Genomic DNA, 21,167 nt, shown 5'->3' on the forward strand with positions numbered 1-21,167 from the left:
TACAATTTTAACAAGTAAATCACGTCGAGGTAGCAGAAAAGAGAAACCAAACCTACTGTTTACACTACCTACCTACCTACAAACCTACCTACCAAATCTATACTGTTTACTAGCTAAAAACCTATTTCTTCTCCGGCAAGATATTATTTAACAATGAATGACATATTTTTGATTAAAAGTAAATTAGACACTCGATTTAGTGAACACTAAACTTAACATAACAATGTTCAGTTGTTCGTTCAAAAGCAGTGAAAGAAGTAACAGTTTTCGTTCAAAAACATTTTCAGAGCAGTAGAAGAAGGGAGAAAAAATTGACTGCAAATTATCATTAGGTATATGTGTTTTAAAGAGCTTTTCTTAGAGAACCTGGCCTCACGTGAAGACGGCGATTAGTTTGTCATTACCAGCCAGGCAGATGTATTGAATTCCGAATTTGCGTGACGAAATTCTGGTATTGTTAATTAACTTTAGTACACTGATTTTGCGGTGTACTCAAAATCGATTTGATTGCAAAATTTAAATCGATTTGATTGCAAAATTTAGCTTGAATAGGCGGAGCGAAATCAAGTGACTACAATTTACAGTAAATTGCGTATCAGTTTACTGACAATTGTTTATCTTGGATTGAGCTCACCTCGCTAATTTGAAGACAATTTGTGATTACCGATTTCTGAAATAAGAATGAACTGAATGAAATTGGATTGAATCAAAAGTAATGAATTCAAGTCAGTTCGCGATGAAGAATAACAAAAGTATCGACGAATTTTAGATTAGATAAAAACGGGACAAATAAAAGAATCTTCGATCATTTCTCGTAGTCGTCGTGTAGTGAGGTTGTAGATTTGTTGATGTGGAAAACATTTCGTCAGGATTCGACTGCCCTCAGTTCCTGTATTCAAACATAGGAGCGAAGCACATTTCTGACCACACATCGTCTGTGGTTGTTCAACAAAAAAAATCTTCTCTGGATCATTTTTCCGCATTTTATATCCCATTGCGATTTGAGTTGACTGATTTTATTTGACGGTCTCATTCAGATTGGTCTGTAGGGTTTTCGATTGGCTCATAATTGGGCTCTTTTGGTAGATTAACTGGTTTGGGTTTCTCTTTCAGAAAGGTGTCAATGCAATTGAGGTCGGCCGCTTCAAGAAAAGCTCAATAGAGAGGAGCGTTTTTCGAGACTCTCTGTGTACTTAATGCGTCATTTCATTACCAACAAGCCCGATGTACTGAATTCCCGTTCCACTCAGCGAAATTCTGGATTTGTTGTTTAACTTTAGTAGACTGATTTAGCGGTCAGAAATCACGTCCTACTTTGTTTCCCAATTTGATTGGGTTTTATTGCAAACTTTAGCTTGAACTGGCTGAGCGAAATCAAGTGACTACAATTACTGTAAATTGCCTAAAAATTTATTGACAATTGTTCAGCTTGGAGCTAAGTTTTTGGCTTCGCTGATACGAAGAGAATTTGAGAATACTGAATTTTGAATTAAAAGTAAACGGTATGAAATGGGATTAAATCAGAAGAAATGAAGTAAAGTCAGTTCATGTTGAAGATGAACGAAAGTGTAACCGAGTTTAGATGAATAAATTAAGGTGTGACTTCCGCAGTAGACAAAGACTCACCAAAACTAGCAAGTAGTTCAGTGTTATAAGAAAATCGGCGTTCTTTTTTTCAAAGTTTCAATAAAAGCTCTCAGATTCTGATGTGTTTTTTGCCCCTCGAGCACTCATTTTAGTTTTCTGATTATTGAGCGAGACATAATATGCAACCAGATAGGGCTGTGTGGGGGAGAACTTTCCCATGGTTAGTTCGATATCAGAAGTTGGTGCATTTTACGGTGCCGTTCTTTGTCTGCTTCCTAAAAAAACTCTTTCTTCTTCTGCTTTTGTTTAATGAATTGTCTCCAAATTTTTCGTGATATTCATTCTGATGACGATATAGATGGTGTTACAGTTGGGGGGTGGGGGCTTTTGGGTTGATTCATTTGATTCCTAAGACTCTGTTATTGAAAGTGATGAACGCTGTCTATTTGACTGTTGTTTATCTGAATCGTGTCTCTGTTTACGTTCCATACTTTTCGGGTGTTCTGGGACTGTTTGGGGAGCATTTTTAGTCATCTGCAGCGCGTGATTTGGCTTTTCTGGCATTGTTTGCTGCATTTTCACCTTCAATGGCTGAATTACGTTTGAGTATACAGATAACACGTAGCTTGCATCATCCTTTTGCTTTGGATTTTGACACAACTCTCTAATTTTATTGGTGATTCATTTGCGGGCGTTTCGATAATTTGCTTCTGTGGACATTGCTGTTAGCGTTGTTAGTATTCGTTGTGCATAAACGACCCCTGCTGTACTTCTTTACTCCTTTGTTCCAAATTTTGCTATATCTTTATCGTTACCTCCACCTTTCCCGCATTTTAATTACTGACAAGTGGTCTTTTGTTTTGACCACTGTGGATACTGCTGCTAACAACACATAGAGTAAATGAAGAACTTTTTTTGACTTTTTGTTTTGACGATTTCTCGCCCAATTTCAGTGCCAGTAAAATTTCTTTTCGTAGAATTGCCATGTCAATTATTAGGTGCTTGATTACACAGGATTTGTATAGCAGATCACTTTCTTTTCGTCCATCTGCAATCTGTGTCTTTTTAGCGAGGTTATGTTCCAGTTCCACGTCGCTTCTTTCTACTATATCGCCTTATCCTCGGATATAAACTTGTTCCAGGTTAGTTTTTCGAGATCTAAATATTTATCCAAAATGTGTTTATAACTTACGTTTTCAAAACCTGGCAATGTACGTATGTTACTTAGGGTTTTATTAAGATTTCTTTCAAAATGATCTCATATTTCGAAGATGTTGATGTTTTTGTGACGGCAAATTTTTAATTGAAACGTTATTGAATTGCCATATGCTTTCAAATGTATGCTTTCAAATGTTTTCTCTGTCTTTCTCTTTAACACTACAAAATATACGGCGTTTTTAAGTTTGCATTAGCCGTTCCACTAGTCCAACAGCTCTGTGATCTTGTATTGGCGCCTCTATTAACTCTATATTATATTCTTACAAAATGTCTCTATCTGCTGGCGATTTGGCGTCTTGCTCTGGTCTAATCTTTTTGAACATTGTACGCCTTGGAAAAGATTATAACTGTGTAGTTTATAAGCTGATGAAAATTTTTAGCGTTGGCACTTTTGAAACATTTTGCAGTAGGATATTTAGAAAACCTATAGTTTTTACTCTTTTACTTGCAGGGATTCCGCTTTGTTGTTTTGGCAACGAAACCGCCGGGCATATATGTCCAAAAATCAAGCACGTCCATATCAGTCATGCCCCAGTTTCCTGTGGGTTTGCGTGAATCAGCTCAACATACGCATCATTGATAGAGTTCGGAATGGCAATTCGATTGTCTACATATCCACAGCCAGATTTGAGATGCAGATCTCTCAAAAAAGCTGCGGATAAAAGCGTGGATCTGCTTGCAACGTTCTTCATTCTGTGTTAGTATGCAATCCCGCATTTTCCTTAAAACAGTGTACTTGTAGGTGAGACTTGTTAACGGGGATTTTGTGAATATTTCTGAGAGGGCAATTTTGAAAGCATCATCATAGAGATCGGTAGTAGATGCTGTATCATTAACGCTGTCGTCATCAATTTCGGTGACTTGATCCCATTGGCAAGACAAAGATCCAGTCTCATTCAAGAAGTGAACTTTACTTGGCCTATTGGATTTTTTTACATCCGTTCTTAGTTTCTTCGTCAGAGTTAGATATTTTCAGCACTGAAAGAAAATGAATTGCCATTTGATTTTTTTGTTGAATAGTGTGCAACTGTTTTAGATGAGCGAATTTGGCAAAAAGCGGTTTGTAAATTTGAGGTTGCCACTATTTTGTGTTGCAAGGGAGTTTGAAGTATTCTCCTTAGGGCTACTAACGTCAGTTGGGTTTTTATTATTTGCCGCTACTTTTTGCGCTGCGAATTTCTCACTAATTGTGTCATAGTTCGGTTTATTTAGATCCGCCTCATCTTGATGGTGATTTTGCGCTGAGAAATCAGGATTACCCTTCTTGCTAAGTAAAAAGCGTTTTGCGCTGCATTTTATTGCACCTAATTGAGATACAATAAATTGCAGATCAAAAATTAAAAATTTGGCAGCGTCTTGTTCTCTGGTTATGTAGTCTACTAATCCCATTTGTGGGATATAATCTTTTGTAAAATTAAATGGCAGCAGTTGATTGATCCAACTTGTTAATCTACTTTTATACGATTAACTTGACCTATGTTCGTGCAACAATGACATATGTTTGCGACCTATGACAAGAATGCTCGATGGTCCGTGATAACCACAAATGGTTATCTGAATAAATAATACATAAATTATTCAACAGACCAATTGACAATTATTAGCTCTAATTCGCTTACACTATAGCGCTCATTAATATCATTGGGTAATTGAATCTGGAGTGGGCCTGCTTGGTAGCATTCGTGAATTTGTTGCTGTAATGCAGCTCCTAATCTATGAGATTGCACGTCCCATTTGATGCCCGATTCCAAATCAGAATTGAAATGTCAATTTTCCGTAGTTTTTGCGATCGTATCTTTTTGTTGGGAATGTTGTTTTTGGTTTTCAGTCCATTCTTATATTACGTTTTTTGTCGTCAGGGGTCTGAGTGGGTGACACACTTCCAACAAATTTGGTATGAAATCTGAAAAATGACGTACTGATCCTAAGAATAATCGTATTTTTTAAAAAAAATTCTTTTGAATTGAGTGTTGAGTTGCTTCTACTTTATTATTAAATGGTATCACGTCAGTTGATGTAAATTTTTGGCCCAAACATTTGGTTTGTTGTTTTGCAAAGTTACATTTTCTCAGTTGGATTCAAAGGTCTTCGTCATCTGATTTTTTTGAGACACTTTTTTTACAAATATCTCAACTTGAAACGTTAAAATTACAATGGCAGGCCGTATCGTGGTGCAAATATAGTTGGCATTATGCGTACTGGAAATCGATCTTATGCATACTGATACTAAAAAATAAGCCGTATCGTTAAGGGCGTTAGATCTAAAAGTCTGAGAGTTTGTCTGCAATAATGGACCAATCTGTGGCATTTGATATTTGTATTTAAGGATTGATTTATTGAAAATTTCCGAATCAACAGCCAATATATCGAATGATATTTTTTAACAGAAATTACGAATGGAGACACAAATTTTGATCCAAACAACTGGAAAGTTTGCTTATATGTCCTTCTGCTAATATTTTTTATAGTTCAACGTTGACGTTGAGTTGGAAATTAATTGATATTTTTGTGTTTTCTAACGATGCGCTCAATGGTTTTTGTGAAATTCCGATTTAAAAACGCAATTTTTCGGTACTATTTTTGAAGCCTGGGAGTTCTTTTGCTAAATTTTTCCTAATTGGACTTTGGTTATTAACACAATTAAAATTACGTTGTGATAATGGTTGTTGTGTGATGCCAATTCTTAGCTTATCAAAAAGGTCTCTTCCGAGAATTTTGCAGCGACCGTCTGTTACTTCGACAAATTTTGCTTTTTCGACAATCCAATCATTTTATTTATGTGGCGTCTTCAAGCATCCGAGCGAATCAACTGTTTCGTATGATAATGTTATTTTTTCAGTGATCAAGTGTTCAGACCATTTTGCATTCAAAAAATTGTATAAAATTTCTTTTGCCATAGGATTTACTTGACCTATGTTTACGCAAATTTGACAAAAATGCTCAGTAATCCGTGACGACCACAGACAATCGTCCGAATAAATCCGAATAAAGTTTAGCCCTCTTCAAAATTATTAGGAAATCAAAACGCGATTTGGCTTGTTTTTCCAGCATTCCTCAATTAGTTGCTCCAATGCCGCTCTTTATTTTTGACGATACGCTTCAAATTTGATGCGCATTTCCAACTCAGAATTGAAATGTCATTTTTTTGTATTCTTTGCGATCTTTTTTTTTATTTACTGAAATTTTTTTCGGTTTTCAGTCCATTCAACTTTTACGTTTTTCGACATAATGGGTCTAAGTGGGTTGCACACTTGCAATGAGTTTGCTAAAATTTCTGTAAGATTGTGTACTGATCTTCAGAATGATCGTATCTTTTTTAAAATTGTTGATGAATGGAGTACTTGTATTGCTTCTACTTTATTATTAAATGGTGCCATACCTGTCGATGGAATTTTTTTGCCAAAAACATTTGATTTTTTGTTTAAATGGCATCCTCTCAGGTGGATTCAAACGTTTTCCTCATCCAATCCTTTAAATCTTTTTTTTACAATTCACATATGATCATTGTGGTTTCCTTTGCCAATTATTAAGATATTGTCCAGAGAACAGAAGGAATGACCCAGTCCATTTAGGGTAAAAACATGAGCTTTATGAAACTCAGCAGGCATGTCTGTTAATCTCTAGAACCCTGTTTTGAACCGCTTTGCCTATCATATCTACGCTTACAACATTGCAGATACAATGGCAGGCTTCATCGGGGTACAAACTTAGTTGGCTGTATGCGTTCTACAAAACTACCGCTATAAAATAGGCACTATTTTTGATGGAGTTAGGGCTACGAGTCAATCCCGCATTTTCCTTAAAACAGTGTACTTGTAGGTGAGACTTGTTAACCGGGATTTTGTGAATATTTCTGAGAGGGCAATTTTGAAAGCATCATCATAGAGATCGGTAGTAGATGCTGTATCATTAACGCTGTCGTCATCAATTTCGGTGACTTGATCCCATTGGCAAGACAAAGATCCAGTCTCATTCAAGAAGTGAACTTTACTTGGCCTATTGGATTTTTTTACATCCGTTCTTAGTTTCTTCGTCAGAGTTAGATATTTTCAGCACAGAAAGAAAACGAATTGCCATTTGATTTTTTCGTTGAATAGTGTGCAACTGTTTTTAGATGAGCGAATTTGGCAAAAAGCGGTTTGTAAATTTGAGGTTGCCGCTATTTTGTGTTGCAAGGGAGTTTGAAGTATTCTCCTTAGGGCTACTAACGTCAGTTGGGTTTTTATTATTTGCCGCTACTTTTTGCGCTGCGAATTTCTCACTAATTGTGTCATAGTTCGGTTTATTTAGATCTGCCTCATCTTGATGGTGATTTTGCGCTGAGAAATCAGGATTACCTTTCTTGCTAAGTAAAAAGCGTTTGGCGCTGCATTTTATTGCACCTAATTGAGATACAATAAATTGCAGATCAAAAATTAAAAATTTGGCAGCGTCTTGTTTTCTGGTTATGTAGTCTACTAATCCCATTTGTGGGATATAATCTTTTGTAAAATTAAATGGCAGCAGTTGATTGATCCAACTTGTTAATCTACTTTTATACGATTAACTTGACCTATGTTCGTGCAACAATGACATATGTTTGCGACCTATGACAAAAATGCTCGATGGTCCGTGATAACCACAAATGGTTATCTGAATAAATAATACATAAATTATTCAACAGACCAATTGACAATTATTAGCTCTAATTCGCTTACACTATAGCGCTCATTAATATTATTGGGTAATTGAATCTGGAGTGGGCCTGCTTGGTAGCATTCGTGAATTGGTTGCTGTAATGCAGCTCCTAATCTATGAGATTGCACGTCCCATTTGATGCCCGATTCCAAATCAGAATTGAAATGTCAATTTTCCGTAGTTTTTGCGATCGTATCTTTTTGTTGGGAATGTTGTTTTTGGTTTTCAGGCCATTCTTATATTACGTTTTTTGTCGTCAGGGGTCTGAGTGGGTGGCACACTTCCAACAAATTTGGTATGAAATCTGAAAAATGACGTACTGGTCCTAAGAATAATCGTATTTTTTTAAAAAATTCTTTTGAATTGAGTGTTGAGTTGCTTCTACTTTATTATTAAATGGTATCACGTCAGTTGATGTAAATTTTTGGCCCAAACGTTTGGTTTGTTGTTTTGCAAAGTCACATTTTCTCAGTTGGATTCGAAGGTCTTCGTCATCTGATTTTTTTGAGACACTTTTTTTACAAATATCTCAACTTGAAACGTTAAAGTTACAATGGCAGGCCGTATCGTAGTGCAAACATAGTTGGCATTATGCGTACTGGAAATCGATCTTATGCATACTGGTACTATAAAATAAGCCGTATCGTTAAGGGCGTTAGATCTAAAAGTCTGAGAGTTTGTCTGCAATAATGGACCGATCTTTGGCATTTGATATTTGTATTTAAGGATTGATTTATTGAAAATTTCCGAATCTACAGCCAATATATCGAATGATATTTTTTAACAGAAATTACGAATGGAGATACAAATTTTGATCCAAACAACTGGAAAGTTTGCTCATATGTCCTTCTGCTAATATTTTTCAAAAAACAACGTTGACGTTGAGTTGGAAATTAATTGATACTTTTTGTGTTTTCGAACGATGCGCTCCATGGTTTTGTAAAATTCCGATTTAAAAACGCAATTTTTTTATTTTTCGGTACTATTTTTGAAGCCTGGGAGTTCTTCTGCTAATTTTTTCCTAATTGGACTTTGGTTATTAACACAATTAAAATGACGTTGTGAAAATGGTTGTTGTGTGATGCCAATTCTTAGCTTATCAAAAAGGTCTCTTCCGAGAATTTTGCAGCGACCGTCTGCTACTTCGACAAATTTTGCTTTTTCGACAATCCAATCATTATATTTATGTGGCGTCTTCAAGCATCCGAGCGAATCAACTGTTTCGTATGATAATGTTGTTTTTTCAGTGATCAATTGTTCAGACCATTTTGCATTCAAAAAATTGTATAAAATTTCTTTTGCCATAGGATTTACTTGACCTCAGTTTACGCAAATTTGACAAAAATGCTCAGTAATCCGTGACGACCACAGACAGTCGTCCGAATAAATCCGAATAAAGTTTAGCCCTCTTCAAAATTATTAGGAAATCAAAACGCGATTTGGCTTGTTTTTCCAGCATTCCTCAATTAGTTGCTCCAATGCCGCTCTTTATTTTTGACGATACGCTTGAAATTTGATGCGCATTTCCAACTCAGAATTGAAATGTCATTTTTTTGTATTCTTTGCGATCTTTTTTTTTATTTACTGAAATTTTTTTCGGTTTTCAGTCCATTCAACTTTTACGTTTTTCGACATAATGGGTCTAAGTGGGTTGCACACTTGCAATGAGTTTGCTAAAATTTCTGTAAGATTGTGTACTGATCTTCAGAATGATCGTATCTTTTTTAAAATTGTTGATGAATGGAGTACTTGTATTGCTTCTACTTTATTATTAAATGGTGCCATACCTGTCGATGGAATTTTTTTGCCAAAAACATTTGATTTTTTGTTTAAATGGCATCCTCTCAGGTGGATTCAAACGTTTTCCTCATCCAATCCTTTAAATCTTTTTTTTTACAATTCACATATGATCATTGTGGTTTCCTTTGCCAATTATTAAGATATTGTCCAGAAAACAGAAGGAATGACCCAGTCCATTTAGGGTAAAAACATGAGCTTTATGAAACTCAGCAGGCATGTCTGTTAATCTCTAGAACCCTGTTTTGAACCGCTTTGCCTATCATATCTACGCTTACAACATTGCAGATACAATGGCAGGCTTCATCGGGGTACAAACTTAGTTGGCTGTATGCGTTCTACAAAACTACCGCTATAAAATAGGCACTATTTTTGATGGAGTTAGGGCTACGAGTCTGAGAGTTTGTCTGAAAAAATGAGTAAATGTTTGGCATTTGATAATTGTTTTATGGATTGATTTATTAAAATTTTCGAATCAACAGCCAATTTTATCGATGGATCTTTTCTAACAGTAACCGCGAATGGAAGTGCAAATTTTTGATGCAAAGAACTGGAAAGTTTGTCTATATGTTTTTTCGCTAATGGTTCAACTTTGAAGTTGGGTTTGAGATGAATTGATCCTTTTCGTCTTTTCTAACGACGCACTCTATGGTTATGGAGGAATTTCAACTTGACAACGTGAATTTTTGATATTCGGTACTGTATGAGTTATGAGGCCTGAGAGTTCTTCTACTATATTTTTTCCTAATCGGACAAAGATCATTAACGCGATTAAAAATTTATTTGGTGATAATGGTTTTTGTAATAACCTCATGCTCATCCATGTCACTTCTGAGAATCGCACAATGGCCGTCTGCTACTTCGACAAAATTCGTTTTTTCGATGGTCCATTATTTATATTCAAGTGGCGCTTACAAGCTTCCGAGCGTACCAACTGTTTCATTTGACAATGTTTTTGATTCAATGATCATTTTCTCAGTCTCCTTTGCATTCTCACATTTGTACATAATTTGTTTTGCCAACGACAAGTTAAATTGGACAACCGATGCCAAATTTAGCAGACGGGAACACTCAGAGTCTCCGATGATCAAATTTAAACCCACAGGAGTAATTACAATTGTATATTCGTCATTGCAACATAATAATTGTTGAATGAATTGTAATTTGACACATAATTCTCATTATAGTTTTTGATGCTATTTACTGTCTGTTATGTTTTATTCTTTCTTTACAATAGTTCTGAGATTATTGGTTGCATTTGTTTTGAGTTCATTAAAACTTTTGCGACATACTTTGGCTAAATGATTCTTCAATCGATAATGATGGTATTTCTTACCAAAAAAATTGTTACCAAGAACAGATTGCATTCCTTCTCGTTTTCGTCCGCGTTAAATTTGTGCAGTACTCGCTCTGCAAAGTTGCGGTTGTTGTTGTATCACGTTTACGCTCTGTTACTTGTTGGCCACAAAGTTTTGTTGGTTTAATTTCATGTTTATTGCAACACTTAAGGCTCGTTCGGACTCCACTGTATCTCTTAAGAGCTCGCGTTGTACATCAGTATCGGACATATTTGTAAAGGAAACATCTCTCGCCTCGTTTACACAGTGGCATTCAAAGTCACAATTTTCAGCCAACTGTATTAGAATTGTAAGGAATTGTTCTTTTGTTTTGCCCCTTTTCTGCTCTCCTGAAACTAAAATATACCTATCGAAAGTTTTGTTCCGGGACCAATGAAGGAATGTTCGATCATAACCCACATTCGCGGGCTTGCGAGGTTGTAAATTTTCTCATGACGAAGATTTTTTTGTTAGGATTTTTCTGCTTTCAGTTCCTATGCTCAAATATAGGAGCGAAACTCATTTCTGGTAACACATAGTCCATGATCGTTTACCAAAAAGAATACCTGCTTAGACATTTTTCGTGATTTTACCGCCCACTGAGATTTAGGTTGACTCTTTCTAATTTACCGGTCTGGTTCAGGTTGCTTTGCAGGGTTTTGGTTTGGTTCTTCAAAAATGGGCTCTTTTGTAGATTAACTTGTATTGGTTTCTCTCCGAGAAGGGTGTCAAGTGCAATCTTTTCGCGCCCTAGGTTGGCCTATTTCAGTTGGATCTTCCTTTTTCCCATCTTGTGGGGGGCCGCTCCAAAAGACTTTCGATAGGGAGGGGCATTTTTCGTGAATCTCTGTGTGCTGACTGCGCCAAGTCATTACCAGCGAGGCCAATTTTTTGTTTCTGAATTTAATTCGGTTTTATTTTGAGTGTTAGCTTGAATTGGCGGGGCGAAACCAAGAAACTACAATTGACTGCAATTTGCATATCAATTTACTGACAATTGTTTAGCTTGGAGCTAAGTTTTTGACATCGCTGATATGAAGAGAATTTGAGAACACTGAACTTTGAATTAAAATTGAACGGTATGAAATTTGATTAAATCAGAAGAAATGAACTGGGGTCAGTTCACTTTGAAGAGGAACAAAAGTGTATCCGAACTTATGTTTAGATGATTAAATTAAGTTGCGACTTCCGCAGTAGACAAGGACTCAACAAAACTAGCAAGTAGTTTTTTTAATTCAGCATCTATTGAGCTAAGCTATTGAGCTGAAATTTGAATTAAAAGTGAATGGCACGAAATAGGATCAAATAAGAAGAATTGAACTACAGTCAGTTCAAATGGAGCGAAGAAGATGAACAAAATTATGAACAAAATTAAGACTAATGAACAAATTAAAGTGCGACTTCCGCAGTTGACAATTACTCAAAAAAAATGAAAAATGCTTGAAAAATTTGATAAAAACACTTTGAAACACTAAATATGATTAACTAAAGGAAACACAAAAGAAGGAAGTTAACATATAAATTTAGTACAAAATTAATATAAAATTGAAGTTCAAATCTATAAAATGAGGAAATGGTTTCACCTGAATATCACATTTGTGTCAAAAAAATTTCTGGAGCCACAATTTTTGGCCGGAACTTTTCAACAACAATGGTTGTTCTCTAAGTCCCTTGAGATGCCAGATTAGTTCATTTTCTGTTGTACCAAGTTAATTTTTCACTGTATTTTAATATCACGCCGCTGAAAAAATTTCTCTGTTTTTGTCCAGACATTTGTTTAAAACTCCCTTCGCTGATCTTCTTTTCTCTTTGTTCATGCATTTATTGATTTTTTCAAACAATTTTGTTTCTTTTTTAAAAAAAAAAACAAAATAATTTGAAAAAATAAAAAATTGCAAGATTAAAGAAAAAAGAAGATCAGCAAAGGGAGTCGTCAGTTTCCTGTTGTTTTCATGAGAAGGATTGGTTTTTAGATGTTATTTATTTATCAATCATTTTATTATTTTTTTCTTTATAATTAGAATTATATCTGCTTTCCTGAATTTCTTCTCATTTGTTCAAATTCATTATTCTCACCACAAATTTGTTTTTCAATCAATTATTTAAAATGGTTCAAAGTCTGTTATGCTTAGTTCAGTTGTTATTGTTACAAAGGATTGGCCTGTGATATACATCTCAATTGCGCTTTAATTATGTTCACGCCGCTGAAAATATAATTTTTGAGTTTTTGTTCAATTATATTACAAAAAAATATCATTTTTTCCATTTTCCAACTCAAGATGTAGTTGTACAGTTAAATCTTGTGTCAAGAAGTTTTCTACTTATACAACATAAAGCCTCAAATAGAGCATTTAACGCAGCTTGCTTCATGTAAAGTGAATTCACTTTTATAAAAAAAATTACTACACTTACTACCAAACATTCAAAGTGGGTATCACAATTCGTAAAACCTTAAGGCAGTTGTCAAGTTACGAAACTCTTGCAAGAGCCCTGCAATAGTCTTCGTTGTACCAATTTTATTACATATATATATATATATATATATATATATATATATATATATATATATATATATATATATATATATATATATAAGTGTAAATTTATATATGCACATGTGTGTGTGTGTGTGTATGTAAGTGTGTATGTGTGTATGTACGTGTGTGCGTGTGTGAGTGTGTTTTTGTGTGTTTGTAGGTGTCTATGTATATATATATATATATATATATATATATATATATATATATATGTGTGTGTGTGTGCGTGTGTGTATGTGTGGGTGTAAGTGTGCATGTGTGTATGTGCGTGTGTGCGTGTGTGTGTGTGTTTATGTGTGTTTGTAGGTGTGTATGTGTGTACGTATATATATATATGTGTGTGTGTGTGTGTGTGTGCGTGTGTGTGTATGTGTGTGTGTGTAAGTATGTATGTGTGTGTATGTATGTGTGTGTGCGTGTGTGTCCGTGTGTGTTTATGTGTGCGTAAGTGTGTATGTGTGTATGTATGTGTGTGTAGGTGTGTGTATTTTTGCGTGTGTGTGTATGTGTGTATGAGTGTGTATGTGTGTATGTGTATGTGTGTGTGATTTAAAATTTTTTCTTGTACTACAAAGATAGTTTCTAAAATTTCAATTGTTCTCGTTTATGAAGCCCATTACAAATCTAACAAAACTTAATTTTTCAAACCCAGCATTCTTTTTCTCGGAACTTGAAATCACCTGAAAAGCCACACAAGATCTTTGCGTGGACTTGGCGTGGATGTCATGCGAGCAAGCTCTGGGTCGAATTTTTCTTATCAAAGAAGATGAAGAAAGATGAAGAAAAAACTCTTACACCTTTTAGGCTGCAGTGGGCAGTCAATGGGGTTAAACTTAAACTTTCAGAGCATCTTGGGAGCGTAATCTAAGCGTCAGGAAAAGAAGACAAGCGCTTACTGAAAATCGTAGAAATATTCTCTTTCGATGAATCCCTGCTCTCCTTTTAGTCCAAATTTGATCATATTTCCCAGCCCAGACTCAAAAGTGATATCCAGTAGTAGGCTGTTCTCTGTGGCGTCGGAAGAATTAGTGACGACGTCATTGAACATGGACTGAACAAATGACGTCACTGCTCCCTTCTTGCCATAAGCAGAAGTCAGTTGCATGTAGTGAGTGTACTCTCTGCCAGCCTCCAGTCCCTCTATCAAGTATGACGTCACTCCAATTGGGTCGAACTGACATGGACAAGATCCCTCATTGGGCACAGTCCAAATATCGATGACCTGTGAAAGTCTTTGACCTATAATGACCCCTCAAAACCGTTTATAACCCCCAGTTATAACTATGAATTGTCATACAGAACGTTATTTTATAAAGTAAACCACACGAGAAGTGGGCTCTGCAACATACCTATTAATCGGGAGAGCGGGGCAGAAGAGGAACTAGATAGGGCACTAACTTACTTTTCTTTATCTAGTCCCAAGAAAACCCTCATTCAGACAAGGTTTTCAAAGTTTGTTTGTTCTCCCTGAGTTTGGTCTTCATGATATTTGACCTATGCTCTCTCGGACCGAGGTTCACTAGAGGGTACACTTGGGCGTAGATCTTACAACATAAACTCAACGCATTCACCGCCCATCTTACCGAACTTTGCGTTCATTTTAGCTTAGATCTTGCATAGTTTTGCAAAAGTATGTGAGCAAAATTATGTAAGATCTACGCCTATAATCGCCAAAATAATGTGCAAAGTGATGTTGAAGCCCGATCTATAGAGTGCGGTTCTCAACAGACGAAAGGTTCTGTGGCACAGTTGTAGAAGAGGCGAGAAGTAAGCATCAGGGCAGTGGATCGACACCCATACATATAGGGCTAAGCGTTAATTTTTTGTAAGATCAACGCTAAATTCAGCTGCAAAATTATCTAAGATCTACTCTAAATTATGTAAGATTAGTGGTAGCTAGCGTTGACTAGTCGGGAAAAACACCGCAGTTTTCTTACACAATTTTGCGCTGAATGCGTTGAATTTATGTCTCTAAATTCGACGCATTCAGCGCAAAATTGTGTAAGAAAATTGCGGTGATTTTCCCGACTAGTCAACGCTAGCTACCGCTTATCTTACATAATTTAGAGTTGATCTTAGATAATTTTGCAGTTGAATTTAGCGTAGATCTTTCTAATTTTGTGTTGAATTTAGCGTTGATCTTAATATAATCTCACATAATTTTGGCGAATTTCCTCGGCCCGGCCTGTCCCATCTGGGCCAAGGTTTTCTTAGTCTGTTCGAGTTGAACCTTAAAACTTTTCCTCGGGTCGTCGGTCTGTACCCCCAGTTAGTGACCCCGAGTCCCCGGTCTTAAAACTTATTCCGGTTGGGTAGTCACAATGACAATAATCTTTGGCCTATGAAAACTACCGAGTGATTTTTCGACCTTTTTGAGCTCTGATATTTTGAAAATTCTAGGAGTGATTGCTAAAAGTAAACCTGAGCTGATCCTTTGAAAGTGAAGGTGAAATTGACTGTGTGCTCTGTGATCACTCTCGATTGTTCTACTTCAGTCACTTCACTTGGATATGTTGACTCAGACGCATTCAAAGGGAACTGAGCAGTCTTGTTGTTGAAATAATGGCTACAATCAATACGTAAAATCTTTATGTAATTGTCCACATGAGGAATATAAATGTTTTTCAAATAATGTGAACAAGATCATGGGGTAAAAGTGAACAAGATCACTGAATCGAAAAACGAAAAAACATTGTATCTTTCAATTGACAAATTGCAGATAAAGAATATCCCGGGTTGCTCATCATACAAAAATCCCGGTAATCATACAAGGTCATATATGATCCCCGGTAATCGCACAAGGTCATATATGATTTGTATGATTTCCTGGTAATCATACAAGTGTCATACAATTTTTTAAAGGATGTTTAAACGGCTCCAATTGTGACGCTTAGTTCGCTTGAAGTAAGATCGATAATCATAACAGCTCATTTTATCCCAGTTATCATATTCTTAATCTGTAAATGAATGTGCCTCACCTAAATCTATCGCTCATTGCAACTAGTGGACTACTTCAAAAAAAACTATAGAAATATTTATATCATTCTCTGATTAGGAGTGCGTTTTGGTTTCCCAGAACCAGCATTTCTTAAGATACGCGATGCAAACTTTCTGTTCTTGGCACAAATCTTTACTTGGCGGAAACATCTATCAATTATGTGCATTAATGTAATACCACTGCCAAAACAGTATTCACATAAACAGCTTAATCTGAGGCTTGAGACCTCAAACTAGCGTGCTAATTGCAACTTTTAGTAATGTTAGTTCAATTTTACTGAAAAAAAAAAAGATTTTCATTTGACCAAAAATCTTCACCGCAAAGCATAAGCGAGAATAAATGTCAACACAAACAATTGTGAGCCGGCAAAATTAAAGAGCAGCACAGTTATTGTGCCAACGTTTTTTCAAAATGGAGAAATAAGTATACCAGGCCGAAATTTTTTCAATATTCAATTTTTCATTTTCACTTTTGGCTTTCGCCTCTTAGAAAAAGAAACATCAATTCGTAGACCTTAGAGAACCCAATCCCCGAGGTATTTCATTTGAAACTTGATTCGATTGATGCTTCACATAGTTGATCAAATATGGGATATTTCAGACGAGCAAAACAAAAAACAAAGTTTGGTGAGACATAAAACGGTTATTCTTTGATTCTTTATTCTCTTGATTGTTCCCGATGCGTCTGGTGACCTTTGAATTTAAGCTTTTGTTTGGATTCCGCTTGGGCATCAGAATCAAAAACGAACAACGTTTTTAAAAAACTGCAGTATAATTTGCTTTTAAATGAAAAACTCCAAACAAGAATATTGTTTAAGAAAGTTGAAAACCCTATCTACTTGAAAATCAATGCTCAAATTTTTGATGTACTTTCTAACAACTCTTCCTTGTAATACGCCAGCATTTTAACAATTTTTATTACTTAAAATAACGGAATTGGACCTTTAAATGACAATCAAAGACATTACCACAGCAAAAGAAACCATTTGGGAAAAGATAATAGAAAGACGTTTTCTTTTTTTAACTAACCGACTTCAGACTTATATTGACTTTGATGCTTGCGCTAATGAAATTCTCTGGTTTTGATCAGCAGCTTGGTTTATTCGAAGTTCAATATGATTTGTTCTTATGTTTTTACTGCATTTAATATGAATAGTAGATAATTTATAAATAAGTAAGCAATTTTTTTAATTGTTTCAAAATCTAGCCAGGATCAACTCCCTAAATTAATAAATAATTCGACAGAAAATCATCAGTCAATTTTATTGCATAATGAATGTTGTAACTGAAGGAAGAACTGAAAACAAAGTCAGTTGAGCACTAAACGAAGAAGTGTTATTTTTATCAACACTTCAGCAGTCTTCTCAGCATTTAATTTTTTTGTTTTTTAAAAAAATTTCCTCCTGTTGACTCATAATTGACTGAACAATCAAACAGAATCAACCAACGTGAAGCATTTAAAAAACAATAATTTTCAGTATTTTAGTGCGAGTAGTGCAGTCACAAGACTGTGAAGAAAAAAATTGTTTCATAATTTCTATCATTATGTCATTTAAATTTTGAGAAAACTGACTTTTTGTTGCCTTTGTTTTGTGTAATCACATTTAGAAAATTACCAAATGAGGAACTTTTGAAAACCACTTGAAAATGAGTTCTTATTTAAAAATCCAAAGCCAGACAATAAGCATTTCATTTCGGAATCCTTTTGTGATGTGATGATTTCTTGATATTCTAAAAAAAATTCTTGAGAAACGTTTTGAACACCATCTTCAGTATAACTAATTGGTTTTGACTTCAATTTCTTACGCCTCGTTTCAAAAAAACAGAAACTAGTTCGGAGAAATCATTCACATATTTGTTTGTTACCTCTAGCATATAAACTTTTTGCAAATTTCCTTTTGCAAATTACTATCTAGGTTGTTTTAGATAAATTTATTTTGCAATTAATTTTTGTTTGTGAAATTCAACATATTGAGAAGCTGTTTTATATTCTACAACAAATGACAATGGCTTTGGTTTAATATCTGTTAAAATCAAAATGCGGGTTGTGATTTTTCAGTTTTCATATTAAGGAATGCTGTAATCAAGTTTGCCCAAGGCAAATAGATTCAAGTTTATTATTTCCAACTGATAGATGAAAAGTTTTATCTTCTCAAAACAAATAAAATTTCTTTGACAATCTTGAGACGTATGTTGGAATATTCTGTGCTGGACACTGTTCCGCACGAGCCGTCTTGTTTTGTTAAGCTGTGTGCAAAAAAAAATTTAACAAGTCAGACAAAAAGTGCGCGTTAAACTGCATACAAGACCAACCAGTAAGCGAATTGGAATATCATTTTTGAAAGGGTGTCTTTCTGCAGATTGAGGAACAAGTTCCAGTTTAATCTGCGTTAGTTCAGAAAAGTTGTCAGATCAAAATATAATCTATTCGTTTTTAGAAGTGCTTTAGCAAGGACAGGAATAATTCGATTAGCTGCTAATTTTTCTGCAGCATTACAGGCATGGGTAAAAAAATTCCCTCAAGAAAAGTTTTCAGATTTATGCAATCGTTTTTCAGCCGTTTTTTCATCTTCTGCTGCAATAATTTATGTCAATTTTTTTCCTCATTGTCTGCCATACATAGTTTCAGATCAGAAACAGTTTCTTTTATACTATATAATTGATTCACCACGTTTTTTATTTATCTAATTTTAAATAATTGATTATGTCAAAATTTTTTTATGTAACTTGATCTCGCCCCTATAGCAACTATCAAAAACAAATTGAACAGCGAAAACAAATTATGTGAAAAAAATTCTTTTTTAAGCTATGTACAAAAGTTTTAGCGTGTATAAGTGGCAAGTGATATTTTTCAGAACAAATGAATCATTTTGAAGCAAGAATGCTTTCAAATCGTTCTAATCTAATTATCAATGCAAAGAACAATTTTTTTGAACCTCCAACCAACAATGAAAATTGATAGAATGACAACGATACGAGACGATTTTGGTGTTGTTTTGTCATTGATACAAATTTTAGATACAAAATATCCTCATTTTCTGAGTAACACGAAAATAACTTAATTTGAAAAATTAAGGAAATTTTAAGGGCAAATCGTATCTACACTAGAAAAATCAGACATAAGAAATAGCGTATTAACCGGAAAACAGTAGATACATGTTCCAAAAAGCTTTGCTGGAAAAAAAACAAAAATTTTATAGGAGATTTTATGCCGCAGAGAGGGTCCTCAATTGAAACTAAATGAACCTCGTTCCGACTACCACCGTTGCATATCTTAGGTCATTATATATGTCGTTGGCGTACTTTTGCTGCTACTAAAAACTTCACTGAGAAGTGGCAGCAACAAACAAAGGCCAAAAATAAGGTCTTAACCCTAAGCAGAGTTTTGCCACCACGGCAATTTTTCAAAGCATTTGTAACGTTTTAGCAATTTATTGTATCCGTAAGTTAAGTAACTTTGGTAATGGCAACGAAAACTGAATAAATATTTTACAGAAAAATTTCTCAATGAGCAAATTGAGGCAGGCTTACGTCCGACAGTTTACGTCCATTAGACTTCTAATTCAATTGACATTTGCTTACCTTGAATTGCAAAAAAGCAGAAAGGTATGAACATCAGATTGCATGTATTTGCGTATTTTAAATTTGAACTTAAAAATATTAATACTGTTTTTAACCAAGATTACTTATCATAATACATTTACTGCTACTCAACGCTTCTCTGAGAAGTGGCAGCAACAAAAAATTTCAAATTATAATCTTAAACATAAGCAGTGTTTTGACCACCACGGCAAAATTTCTTAGCATTTAAAATGTTTTATCAAGTTATTGTATCCATAAGTTAAGCCACTTTAGTATTTGCAACAAGAGTTGCATAAAAATTTCACTGAAAAGATCTATAGGGGTTGCTTCAAAGTTTACTATTTAGACCTTAAATTTAAAAATCGAACTGTAGGAACTGCCAATAAAACAAGTGCCATGAAAAATTGAGAGATTGCCTTGAGTAATTTTTATTTTCACTTTCAAATATAATTTATAGAGATATCCATCTTTTTTATGATTTTTTGCCCTGAAAAAGTTTAAACTTTAGCCTGCTCTGAATTCTAAGGAAAAATCTTGAAAAAGATGAAAGTTAGCGTTCAATTTCGAATGAACCAATTGATGAACGATTTCATTGCTGCTAATGTCCGAAATTTCACGTCCATTTCAACTGCTAATTGAATTGACATTTGCTTATCTCAGCTGAAAAAAAAATAAAGATTTTAGAGCAGTGTGGCAGCCACAGAGAGAGCCTTCAATGAAAACTAGTTGATTCTCGTTCCGAATACCACCGTTGCATATCTTGGGTCATAATGTATGTGGTTAGCGTACTCTTACTGCTACTGAAACTTCATTGAGAAGTGGCAGCAACCAACAGTGTCCAAAGATAAGGTCCTAAATCTAAGATCAATTTTGCCACCACGGTTATTGTTCATAACATTTGTAATGTTATAGCAAGTTATTGTATTAGTAAGTTAAGCAACTTTGGTAACCGCAACGAGAATTGAAAAAAAATTTCACTGAAAAATTTTAATGGGTCACTTCAATTGGTACTAGAAAAAATCTTAAACTTAAAAATGGAACGCCAAGAAATTGCAATGAAATCAGTCACTTAAAAACTTAGAAACCAGAGATTTTTCAAACTTTTAATTTTCATTTTTAAATATAAATTATAAAGATATACAACAGGTGTTTATTACTTCACTTGCATTAAAAATTTACTAAACATACTATGAAATAGATAGGAGTTAGCGTTCACTTTTCAGTGAGCAAATTGAGGAAGGCTTTTATTGCTGACAATGCCAGACAATTTACGTCCATTAAACTTCTAATTCAATTGACATTTGCTTATATTGAATTTTAATTACGAACAAGCAGAAAAATCGAAACGAGTTTCTAAAGTTAGAACGCCAGCAAGCGATTGAAAAATTGTAGACGAACGTATGAACAACAACTTTTCTGTATTTGCGTATTTTGA

The 21,167-nt window shown here is 34.8% G+C and overlaps 1 protein-coding gene across 1 annotated transcript in view; it reads right to left on the reverse strand.

Annotated features, from left to right (window-relative positions):
- Positions 1–21,167, reverse strand: part of LOC142345073 (uncharacterized) — a 58,019-nt gene that overhangs the window by 12,079 nt on the left and 24,773 nt on the right. The window contains exons 4-5 of the mRNA XM_075397156.1: positions 15,575–15,719; positions 14,050–14,375 (exon numbers count right to left, since the gene is read on the reverse strand). Coding sequence (XP_075253271.1) covers positions 14,050–14,375; positions 15,575–15,719 — 471 coding nt within the window. The remainder of the gene's footprint in view (positions 1–14,049; positions 14,376–15,574; positions 15,720–21,167) is intronic.

This window comes from Convolutriloba macropyga, chromosome 8, assembly GCF_964194025.1.
Source record: "Convolutriloba macropyga chromosome 8, txConMacr16.3, whole genome shotgun sequence".
NCBI lineage: Eukaryota > Metazoa > Xenacoelomorpha > Acoela > Convolutidae > Convolutriloba > Convolutriloba macropyga.